Source organism: Panthera onca, chromosome B3 (genome assembly GCF_046562875.1).
Source record: "Panthera onca isolate mPanOnc1 chromosome B3, mPanOnc1 haplotype 2, whole genome shotgun sequence".
In the NCBI taxonomy this organism is placed as follows: Eukaryota; Metazoa; Chordata; class Mammalia; order Carnivora; family Felidae; genus Panthera; species Panthera onca.
This window is the reverse complement of record NC_138344.1, coordinates 40,350,915-40,363,073: the sequence shown is the minus strand read 5'-3', so window position 1 is coordinate 40,363,073 and position 12,159 is coordinate 40,350,915. Positions and strand designations below refer to the sequence as shown.

Genomic DNA, 12,159 nt, shown 5'->3' with positions numbered 1-12,159 from the left:
CCTCCATATTACAACTTTGAACTCTGGATATGTTGAATTATTGGTTTCTAAGTAATTGCACTCTTGTGAGAGATTCTAGTTTTAAAAAAGTTTTTTAATGTTTATTTTTGAGAGATAGAGGCAGAGCGTTACAGCGTTACACTGTGGGGGAGGGACAGAGAGAGAGGGACACACAGAATCTGAAACAGGCTCCAGGCTCTGAAGCTGTTAGCACAGAGCCCGACATGGGGCTCAAACTCAGGAACAGTGAGATCATGACCCAGACCGAGGTCAGATGCTTAACCAACTGAGCCACCCAGGCTCCCCGAGATTCTAGTTTTAGAGGTAGATGCTGGTCCTTGTGCTCACGCATCTGTCTGTGCGTGTGTGTGATCAACTTCATCTACAGACTGCCATGAATAGGCTTCCGGGTCCTAACAGCACCTGCTGTTTGTTACAGATAAATTTGATGTTACATTCTTGCTCCAAAATGCCATTCTTACTAACCAGTCGCTGTTGTAATCTCTAAATGTTAGAAACCCCCATCAGGTTGCTCCTAGCCCTCTTATAACTTTTAAGTAGATGTCCTTCTAGCTAAAGATGAATTGAAGTTCTAGTCTTCTTAAAGTGACATTCCTGGGATCTAGATTTTTTTTTCCTTTTTTATCCCTACCTGTATTCTTGGATTTTATACATGATTAATGTATTATTTGTTGAATGATAGATTGGTGGGAAAGATAGTCGTGGCAGTAGAACATGCCTCAGAAACCTTTTCGTTGTCATCAATCTATGTGCTCTATTACTGTTGAAATCTGGACCTGGTTCTCTATCACTGGAGATTTTTAAATGAGACAAGATTTTTTTCAAATACAATTTATTGTCAAGTTGGCTAATATACAGTGTATACAATGTATTCTTGGTTTTGGGGGTAGATTCTCATGATTCATCACTTACATACAACACCCAGTGCTCATCCCAACAAGTGCCGTCCTCAATGCCCATCACCCCTTTTCCCCTCTCCCCCGCTCTCCACCCCCATCAACCCTCAGTTTGTTCTCTATATTTAAGAGACTCTTATGGTTTGCCTCCCTCTCTGTTGTTTGAAACTATTTTTTCCGCTTTCCTTCCCCCACATTTTTTAATACACTTTTAGCCAAGCACCATTTGTGAGGAAGATCGTTAATAAGAAATAGAGCTTCTACCACAGGGTGCGCTCATATAAACCATTAGATTTGTAGTGGTATCATGAGCTAGAACTTGAAAGGAAGGACCAAAGTCTTATGTTTAGAGCCTTCCACACTGGCAGAAAAGAATGTAGGACTAGATTAAATACAGAGAAGGTATTTCCTCTAAATGTTCTCTCTGCCACTCAGCTACTACTTCTCTTCCCCTACAGATGGAGTCCCCTGTCTCTACACCAGCAGTGCTGCCACTGCACCTTTTGGTACCAGTGGTCAATAATGACATCTCCTCCCCCTGTGAGCAGATCATGGTTCGTACCAGATCAGTTGGGGTCAACACATGTGATGTGGCTCTAGCTACAGAGCCTGAGTGCCTGGGCCCCTGTGAACCTGGAACAAGCGTCAACCTCGAGGGCATCGTGTGGCAGGAAACAGAAGATGGTAAGTGCTATGTGCGTCTTTTCCCATCTCTTCTCAACCTGCTTCTGCCAACAGGGGCTTATCGTTGTAAATAACACCAAGTATTTATTAGGAGTCTCAAGTGACCATAGTTTGCTAGTGACACCTACCCAGGAGATCACAGCAAACTTCTCAGTAAAATTGCGCAGCTTCTGGAGATTGCCATTTTGTTTGTTTAAAGTTTATTTATTTATTTTGAGAGAGACAGCAGGAGAGGAGCAGAGAGGGAGAGGAAGAGAGAGAATCCCAAGCAGGCTCCACCAGTGCAGGGCTTGATGCTGCGAACTGTGAGGTCATGACCTGAGCTGAAATCAGGAGTAGAGGCTTAACCCATTGAGCCCAACACTGAGGTCTCCCAAGATTGCCAGTTTTTAAAATTAATTATCTCTCTTTTATGGGTATCCACATTGTTGGCCCTGGCATTTAAGCAGTCATTTGTTAAGTGCTGGCCAGGTAATTCACACTGTGTCTCTACTCTCCATACTCCTCTTTATCATTTTATATGGGAGAATTTGAATGTAAATGAACTTTTGGGTCAGGCTTCAAGAGAAAAAAGTAATAAAAGGACAGCTGTGGGAGTCAAGGAAATGGAAAACAGTCACTCTTAAATTGACTTATTGTTGGCTCATTGAATATGCAACTCTTGCCTTTTTTAACACCTGGAGGTGCAGCCAGCTCCTTCCCACTGGTTGCCTCATTGCCCAGCCACCCACTTCACTTCATGCATCTGTCACTTAGTACAGATTTTATAGGCCTAGGCAACAGGGAAATGTTTACATGGTCTTGTTTTCAGGCATCCACTAAGCAGTTGGCTCACTGCAGGGTGCTTCTGCCTGAGGCTACCATCCAGACTTCTTGTATGTTCCATTTGCCCCTGAGAACAGAGTCTCTTCTATTTTAGAAGTTCATAAACCTGAAAAAATAGTTGTGTGAAGGGACTTGACCAGGTATTTCTGATCCCTTGGTACCATCTGTGGCAATTTGATTTCAGCACATAGATTCTTTTTATAAAGATTCCAAGTTCTTGTCAAAGTATGTTTATACAGAGTATGTTTATACAGGCTGGGCCTCAGAGTCCCATCAGGTCTCTGCATCAGTAACCAGACTTTGAAAGCATCCCCACTCTGAAGTTTAGAGGCCCAGAGGAGCACAGCTCATTATCTCTAATTATCATAAGCTATCTTGTCAGTTTGCCCATGGAAATTCAAGCATTTCATTCTGGTCATTCTAATTAAAGTCTGTTCCTCTGAATATTTTGTTGGGATTCAGTATTTATTTAAAGTCTGTCATGCAGTAGGTATTGATGTGACACAGGTTAAGAATTCTGTTATTGGCTTTCTTGTTGATAACAATATAGTAAAGCTTCAGGTTTCAGAATAACATTGCTGATAGGTTTTATTGTGTGCCTGAGACCATAATGCCAAAAAAAAATTTTTTTTTTCTCTTGTGTTAGAAACTGATGCAGAGACAGTGGAGAGAGGGGTTGACCCTAGAGGTTGACTCTGGATATGTGTATTCAGTATACAGTCTGGAAATCACAAGTGGCTATCTCTAATTTTGAAAATGTCATCTGCCTTTGGCCAAAGGTCTGAATAGCCACAGAGTCTGTTGGAATGACAAACATATCCAGCCCACAGCTCCGTGACACCAACCAGCCTTCGGGGCCTCTTGCCTCAGTATATTGAAGATAGAAGACATCAATTTCCTGCCTATTTATTCTGTCCATCTTTATGATGGTGACTTTCCTCTAAGAGCAAGTTGCTTTTCATATATGTTAACCGATGAAAACTTTGTAAGAATGTGAGGCACTAACCCTTCTACTCTCCTGAGAACAATGGATACCTTTTTTTTTTTTTTTAATTTTTTTTTTTTAATGTTTATTTATTCTTGAGAGAGAGAGAGAGTATGAGCAGGGGCAGAGTGAGAGAGGGACACAGAATGTGAAGCAGGCTCCAGGCTCTGAGCTGTCAGCACAGAGCTCAATGTGGGGCTTGAACTCACGAGCCATGAGATCATGACCTGAGCCAAAGTCAGATGCTCAACCAACTGAGCCACCCAGGTGCCCCCAATGGCTACCTTTTTATCTGAGAGTCCCTGTTCTCCCTCCATGCCAAGGAGATAGTAGCACAGGTTTTTGGGGGGTTTTATTTGTTTGTTTGTTTTTTATTTTTTTTATAGTTTTTTAATTTTTTGTTTAATGTTTATTTGTTTTTGAGAGAGAGAGACAGAGACAGAATGCAAGCAGGGGAGGGGCAGAGAGAGAGGGAGATATGGAATCCGAAGCAGGCTCCAGGCTCTGAGCTGTCAGCACAGAGCCTGATGCTGGGCTTGAACTCATGAACTGCGAGATCATGACCTGAGCTGAAGTCAGATGCTTAACCGACTGAGCCACCCAGGCGCCCCTGTTTTTTTTTTTTAGTTGTTTGTTCTGACTCTCATGTTGTACCTGGCAGCTTATTCCATGTTCCCCTGTTGTACATTTTGAATGCACCCTGCGTTTTATTTCACAGTAGTTATCACAGTTTGCAATTTTATAGAATGATATTTTTCTGTTAATGTCTGTCTCTTCCACTGTTTTAGAATTCTGTGAGCCCAGGGACTCTGTTTTGCTCACCATTGAATATCTAATACTTAATACTTGGTAGCTGTAGTAGGCCCTCAAAAATATTTGAGTGAATGAATGTTACATCTAGTTGTCATTTGTAGATCTTTGTTAATATTATAGATGCTGTAATATTGTTTGAACTGAGAAATCATATCAAATACTTTACAAAATTCTAGACCTCTGAAACTCAGAATAAGTACTATTGTCACCAGGTTTGAGATCACTCATTTATTTATACCTATAAGATTTTTAATTCTCCTACTTTTGATACCATATTTTCTCTCATTTCCTATATTGTGTTCCAGGGCTTAGTACCTCTCCTCTTTTTTTTTTTCATTCATCGCAAGGGAAAGGGAACTTGTCTGCAATTATAGATTTTCTCCTTTGCTTTCTGCCTCTCCCAAAGGGCCTTCACCTGAACTGTCAGTTGGCAAAGGTCTGAACTGGGATCAGAGTTGGTTTACATTCCTTTTCATCTTCAGGTAACAGAGATTTCCTGCAAAGATCTTTCTCTGCAGATCTATAAGATCTAGTATACTGAGTCAGTCTTCAAGTTAATAATAAGATCTATGTACAGATACTTTTTAAAAAAATCCTTCAGCCTCCTAGGCTTTTTGTCTGCTACCCGACTCTTTGTGCTTGTGTCTGTCTCTTTGCCCAGCAAACTACTATCTTCAAATGGAAAAACCCTTAGAGCTTAGAAAGAAGCTGTGAATGCTTGGCCTCTGAGGGAAATGGAAGATCATGAGGTCCCTGTAGAACTGAGCCACCTTGCTGAGAACAGGTGTAGGGGTCATGGCCTCAATTCTTCCTGGTTTCTTTGCCTACCTGTCGTGCAGTGTTGCTTCCTTCTTCACTCTCAGTGCAAACCTTGCCTTGGAGACATTTTTAAATTCTTGCAGATTCCATCTCTTTTTAGGCTGTCCACAATACAGCCAGCACTGCAAAGATCCTCCTTGACTAGGCTCAACCTTAGTACTGTTAAGACCCAAGTATAACTTGGAATGTTTTCCTTGGCTTTTTTTGAGACTTAGCATTTATACAAAGGTCTGATTCCACCTGATTTCACTTTGTCCCACCCCCACTTCAAATTGAAATAATAGGTCCCAAGTCCATTCCTAGTTCACAAGGCTTACTTTAATACAAGGCCCCAGAAACAGTGTATAAGAAGCCTTAAGGCAGACCATATACTTTTGCTGAGGCAAAATTGCTTCCTGGCTTGGCTGGTGCTTTTAAGGAAGACAGGCTGGGGTGTGTGGGTGGCTCAGTCAGTTAAGTGACTAACTCTTGATTTTGGCTCAGGTCATGATCTCATGGTTCATGAGTTCAAGCCTTGTATCAGGCTCTGCTGTCAGTACAGAGCCCACTTTGGATCCTCTCTCTCTCTCTCTCTCTCTCTCTCTCTCTCTCTCAAAAATAAAAAAAATAAACATAAAAAAAAGAGGGGCACCTGGGTGGCTCAATTGGTTAAATGCCTGACTTCAGCTCAGGTCATGATCTCGCGATCCATGAGTTCGAGCCCCACGTTGGGCTCACTGCTGTCATCACAGACCCCACTTTGGATCCTCTGTCCCCCTCTCTCTCTGCCCTTCTCCCACTTACACTCAGTCTCAAAAATAAATAAACATTAAAAAAAAAGAATTTTAGGAGATGTTAGGGGTACCTGGGTGTCTCAGTTAAGTGTCCCAACTCTTGATTTCAGCTCAGGTTATGATCTCATGGTTGTGAGATCTAGCCCCATGTCGGGCTCAGTGATGAGTGCAAAGCCTGCTTGGGATATTCTCCCCCTCTCTCTCTCTCTCTCTCCCTCCCTCCCTCCCTCCCTCCCTCCCCCTTCCCTCCTCCCCCACTCATTCTGTCTCCCTCCCTCCCTCCCTCTCTCTCTCTCTTTATCAATAAATAAATAAACTTTAAAAAAAATTCCAGGAGATGCTGTAAGTTTTCCTTCTTTTTAAAAAAAAAATTTTTTTTTAACGTTTATTTATTTTTGAGACAGAGAGAGACAGAGCATGCACGGGGGAGGGTCACAGAGAGAGGGAGACACAGAATCTGAAACAGGCTCTAGGCTCTGAGCTGTCAGCACAGAGCCCGACACGGGGCTCGAACCCATGGACCGTGAGATCATGACCTGAGCCGAAGTCAGACGCTTAACCGACCGAGCCACCCAGGCGCCCCTGTAAGTTTTCCTTCTTAAGCAGCCACACTAAGTGTAGCATTACTTTGGCAAATGTGCTTCCTGGAAGAATTTGTAATATAGCAAAAAGAGCACTTGGTGTGAAAACCAGGTGAGCTGTGTACATCTGCTGTTATGATTGTGACATTGGGCAAGTTCCTTAACTTCTTTGGTCCTTAGTTCCCTCATCTCTTAAGTAAAGTTGAATTAGGTCACCATTAGGACCTTCCATCTTTTAAGTGTAAGAATCTGTGTTAAACCTTGGAATCAGTATGGATCCATCCATACTAGTTCATCTTAAAAATGAACAATCATGAGAATGAAAACTAAAAAATTTTAATACCAATGATGAAATTTCATTATACACTTGTTTAATAGATTTGTTTTCTAAAAAAACAAAAAACAAACAAACAAACAAAAACCGACTCTCCTTGCCACTCCCCAATTCAAGAAATTTCCACTCTCATTTTTCAACTCCTGATCCTACAAAACCCGGCTGCTTTTGAGGCAAGTATATGCTAGCTGACATAAGCGGAGCTCACAGTACTGCTTAGCAATCCCTTCATCTCCCTATTATATTCACACTTCCCAATACTTGCCTCATTCTCAAGATTCATTAGCCCAATTCCTTCTGTCTTCTGGCTTCATGCAGGAGCCCCTTAATGCTCCTCAGTGTGAAGCCTACTTGGGATTATCTCTCTCGTCTCCTCTGCCCCTCTCCCCTTGTTCACTCTCTTGAAAATAAAAAAAATAAGAATAAGTTTTTTAAAAGATGATGTTTTTGAAGCTGAAGTGAGGGCAACTCCCTTGTATACTATGAAAAGCTATATGATACATTTGGTCCATCTTCCAAAGCTGAACTCTAGCTTAAAGATTTGGTGGGGAGGAAGGCATTTTTAGTTTTTGCACTTGTTAAAGGTTTTGTCATATATATGCACAAGTACACCTAGAGAGACTAGGCATCCCCATCTCCACATTTTTATTCAATAACTAAGATTGTTGGGAACTGTTTGAGAGTAACTGTTTCAAGGACTAATAGTGTCTTAAAGGCATTATAGTATAGAACAGATATCTGAACTAGTGTCAGGAAAGTTGGATTCCAGAACAGATCATACCTTTAGCTAGCTGTGTCAGCTTGGGTAAGCCTCTTAACTTCTCCTGGCCTTAGATTTCTAATTTGTGAGGGCTTGGGTTAGATGTATACTATTCAGTAAAACTTCTTGTGTTGGAAATAAGCTGTCCAAAATGGTAGTCTAGTCATATGTGATATTGAGTAACCTAAAATGTGGCACATGATACTGAGGATAATTTTTTTTATTTAAATCCAAGTTAGTTAACATATAGTATAATAATAGTTTCAGGAGTAGAATTCAGTGATTCACCACTTACGTATAATACCCACTGCTCATCCCAACAAGTGCCCTCCTTAATGCCCATCACACATTTAGCCCAGCCCTCCTCCCAGCACCCCTCTAGCAACTCTCAATTTATTCTCTGTGTTTAAAACTCTCTTATGGTTTGCCTCCCTCCCTGTTTTTATCTTATTTTTCCCTTTTTTCCCGTGTGTTCATCTGTTTTTTTTTTTAAATTCCATGTATGACTAAAATCATATGGTGTTTATCTTTCTCTGACTTATTTCACTTAGCATAATAAATTCCAGTTCTGTCCGTGTTGTTGCAAATGGCAAGATTTCATTCTTTTTGATTGCTGAGCAATATTCCATTGTATGTATGTATACACACACATGTACACACCACATCTTCTTTATCCATTCATCAGTCGATGGATATTTGGGTTCTTTCCATGATTTGGCTATTGTTGATAGTGCTGCTATAAACATTGGGGTGCATGTGCCCCTTTGAATCAGCGTTTTTGTATCCTTTGGATAACTATCCAGTGCTGGGTTGTAGGGTAGCTCTATTTTTAATTTTTTGAGGAACCTCCATACTGTTTTCCAGAGTGGCTGCACCAGTTTTATTCTCACCAGCAGTGCAAAAAGGTTCCCCTTTCTCTGCATCCTTGCCAACAGCTATTGTTTCCTGAGTTGTTAATTTTAGCCATTCTGACAGGTGTGAGGTGGTATCTCATTGTGGTTTTGATTTGTATTTCCCTGATGAGGAGTGATGTTGAGCATCTTTTCATGTGTCTGTTAGTCATCTGGATGCCGTCTTTGGAAAAGTGTTTGTTCATGTCTTTTGCCCATCCCTTCACTGGATTTTTGGTTTTTGGATATTGAGTTTGATAAGTTCTTTATAGATTTTAGATACTAACCCTTTATCTGATATGTCATTTGCACATATCTTCTCTCATTCTGTCAGTTGCCTTTTAGTTTTGTTGATGAGGATTATTAAATTTAAATAGTCACATGTATCTAGTGGTTTACTGTATTGGACTGCAATAGAGGCTAGATGATCTTTACATTATATGTACTCTAAAAGTGTAAATATACTCTGAGATAGAAAGAAGGGTAAATATGTGGGAGGATAAAGAGGGTGGGTAAATAGCCAACATCTGCACAGACCCAGGGTGACTTCTATGACTCTGGCCCTTATTACCTGGGAGAACATTTGGCCCTGCTTCAAACTCTGCCTTGTGCTTTGGTCTATGGGTTGCAGTTTTCTCATTATCAGAGTAATAGGCAGTGGTTTTGCTTAGCAGGAAGTAAGTTTGCCTGTGGTAGCTCCGCTGAGAACCTGCCTCAGCAGTTCTTCATCCTCATCTGATTGCAGATCCTGGCTGCGGGTCTTTATCCTTCTTACTAAAAGAAGGGTCTGTCTATTAATCTTCTTTCATGGAAATGGTAACCTTGGTAGTTACCCTTGCTTTATTCTGTGTGATTCTGATGTAGGAAAGTATGTGTGTGAACTGTGAAGTATCTAATTTTAGAGATTTATACTGGAAAGTTACACTGATTCTCGGCTTTTTTTCTTTTTCCTTGGCTATAATTAACGCTCCTTCACCTTCAATCTTGCCTCAAGCAGCACTTACCTGGAGGAAGACATGGTGCACAGTGGCCAAGCTTTCTCCACTGCTTAGCCAGTTGCTTACTAGCCTGACTCCTGCAGAAACAGCTCCACCAATAGCACAGTCATGAGGAGCCTAGCAGCCATTGTCTGGCACCACAAATCTTCATAGCAACAGACCACCACGTGGCAACAGCAGCCACACAAAGGAAACATTAGGGAAATCAATACTTACTTTCTCTCACCCCTCCCCCACCCAAAACAACAGCCAACACATTTTTCCCACCTAGCAGCTTACAACCAGGAGATGCTTTGGGGCAGTTATGTGTCTATATACCTTTCTGGATTATGTTATCTGCCCACTGTCACATATTTAAATCCTGAAGCCCTAAGAAAAATTTTCACTTACAGACTTTTTTGAGTTTCATTTTGCAAATTGCAAAATAAACTAAATCTCCAAGGGAGAGAGATGTCCTTTTGTGCACTGTCACCTACCACCTCCCTCAGCCCAGCAAAGCACAGAGGGGGGTGGTACAGTTGGCCAGACTGCAGGTTTGGCAGATAGGCAAGGTTGCTTCAAATGAAATTCTTTGATATTTCAGGAAAAGAACTCTCTAAGATGGGCTCAGAGACAGACCTACTTTGTTATTAATGCCATCCTTTAACAAATAATTTAGTTCCTGATACTTATGTATGAAACCCAGTAAGTGATACCTAGGAAATAAATACAGTCTAGTAGGGGTGCCTGGGTGGCTCAATCGGTTAAGCGTCCGACTTCAGCTCAGGTGACGATCTCACGGTCCGTGAGTTCGAGCCCCGCGTCCGGCTCTGGGCTGATGGCTCCGAGCCTGGAGCCTGCTTCCAATTCTGTGTCTCCCTCTCTCTCTGCCCCTCCCCCGTTCATGCTCTGTCTCTCTCTGTCTCAAAAATAAATAAACATTAAAAAAAATTTTTTTTTTTTTAATAATAATAAATAAATAAATACAGTCTAGTATAAACTGGGGCTGATCACTAGCCCCAGTTAATTTAGCTTTGGCTCTTGATTCCAAGAGGTATAAGGCCATTTAACTGATCTGGGCCTTAGTGTCCTCATTTATAAAACGAGAGGGTTGGTCTGCATATCTCTGTGGTCCTTCCAGCTGTGATATTTACAATTCTGTGATCATTTATGTGGGACAGAAGAGAGAACTGTCTTTGTTAATCATTGGTTGTAGTGAGATCTGCTGGAAGATGTTGTTGAACCCTCCAGTCTCAGTGCTTACACTGCTAAAAACAGGTCCTGGCCCTGCCCTGGTTGATAAAGCTGCTGTAACAATGATGGGCAGAAGCTATTAACAAACTTGGCAACCAGCCTTTTCTCCCACAGCAGTAGTTTCAGACCAGTTCAGGCAGAGCTTTGCTCCCAGGTCGCTGCTGCTGCCTCTTAATGATACCAGTAAGAACTCCCTCTTTCTCTCTCTTCTCTCTCTCTGCCTCTGACTGCTTTATGAAACAAGGGGCTGTTCTATACCTCTTCTGATACTTCATTATCCTATCTCCCTCAGGCTTTACAGAACAAAAATCATAGGGCATCAACTTTATAATTTAGGCAGCTGGAGATCATTTCCCCAGGATAGGGGTGGGTAGGTAGCCGCTTCCCCCTGGCATGAAGCAGCATTGCTAAATGGCCTGTGTTTTGTCTGCCAGGCTTAGGCTTTGTTAGGCCCATTCAGGCTTCTCTGTATTTGAGTTAAATTATAGTGGCAAACCAAGCCCATGTACTTTTAGAAGGGTAGGGGTTAGGAAAAAATGGAAAGTGTGTCATTTATAGGCCCTGCTACTTGCTAATTGCTCAAGGAATTTTTGTTTAATCCACTGTCACTGTGCTTACTCCTGCCAGATCCTTTATTTCCCCTAGTTGCTGCCTTCATGGCCTTCTCCATAGCAACAAGCTCTGTGACAAAAAGGCTATGGTGAGAAATTGAGTAGTTCCCCCTCCCACAAGCTGTACTCTATTTTCTGTTTAGTATGTCTTTAAAAAGCCTAAAAGACTGCTATCGAATACTTTTCTACCCCCATTGAACTCACAGTCAAATGAAACTTTTTAACCCTGAACTAATTCAGTGAACAACCTGCCTTCTCCTTATTTGACTCTGATTATCCCCATCTTTTGAAAATTTTCTTGTGTCATTCAGTACACTTGAAATACTGTGCATATTCCCATTTACCAAGCTCTCCTCTGCTTTTCAGCTTTTAGCCTGCTTCTTAGAATTATTCTATTTAAAAATCTAACAGAATCAAGTATCAGTATGGAGGAAGAAAGGATGAAGAAAGTAGAAACCCTCCCCTACCATCCCCCCAAGTGCTGTTGCATTAGATACTAGACTGATTTGCTACCCTGGAGTTGGGGCAGACTGCCCCAAGTACAGAACTAGCTTGCACCTCAGCTGATCCTGGAGGAGTCACAAACCCAAGTGTATTTGTTTTTACGTTAATATGTCTTATTGAACAATAATAGAAATAAAAATATGTGCCCAAATTATAAGCATGCAGGTCATTGGATTTTCCAAGTGAACCCACTTTCTGGTTATTAGTACCTACATGAAGAAATGCATTATTACCCCCACCCCAGAAACCCCTTCATACTTCCCTTCCTTTCCCTTTAAAAAAAGATCACTTCTGACTGCCAGCATCAGAGATTAGTGTTCTCCATTTTGAACATTATATAAATAAAATCATTACAGTATGACCTTTTTTATGTCTGGCTGTTCTACATTATGCCAGTGAAATTTATCCATGTTTTTGCATGTAGTTATACTT

The 12,159-nt window shown here is 41.4% G+C and overlaps 1 protein-coding gene across 3 annotated transcripts in view; it reads left to right on the top strand.

The window, feature by feature from the left end:
* Positions 1-12,159, top strand: part of ZNF609 (zinc finger protein 609) — a 210,248-nt gene that overhangs the window by 151,475 nt on the left and 46,614 nt on the right. For all 3 annotated transcript variants that reach the window (XM_060618304.3, XM_060618303.3, XM_060618302.3), the window contains one exon: positions 1,376-1,601. In XM_060618304.3, coding sequence (XP_060474287.1) covers positions 1,376-1,601 — 226 coding nt within the window. The remainder of the gene's footprint in view (positions 1-1,375; positions 1,602-12,159) is intronic.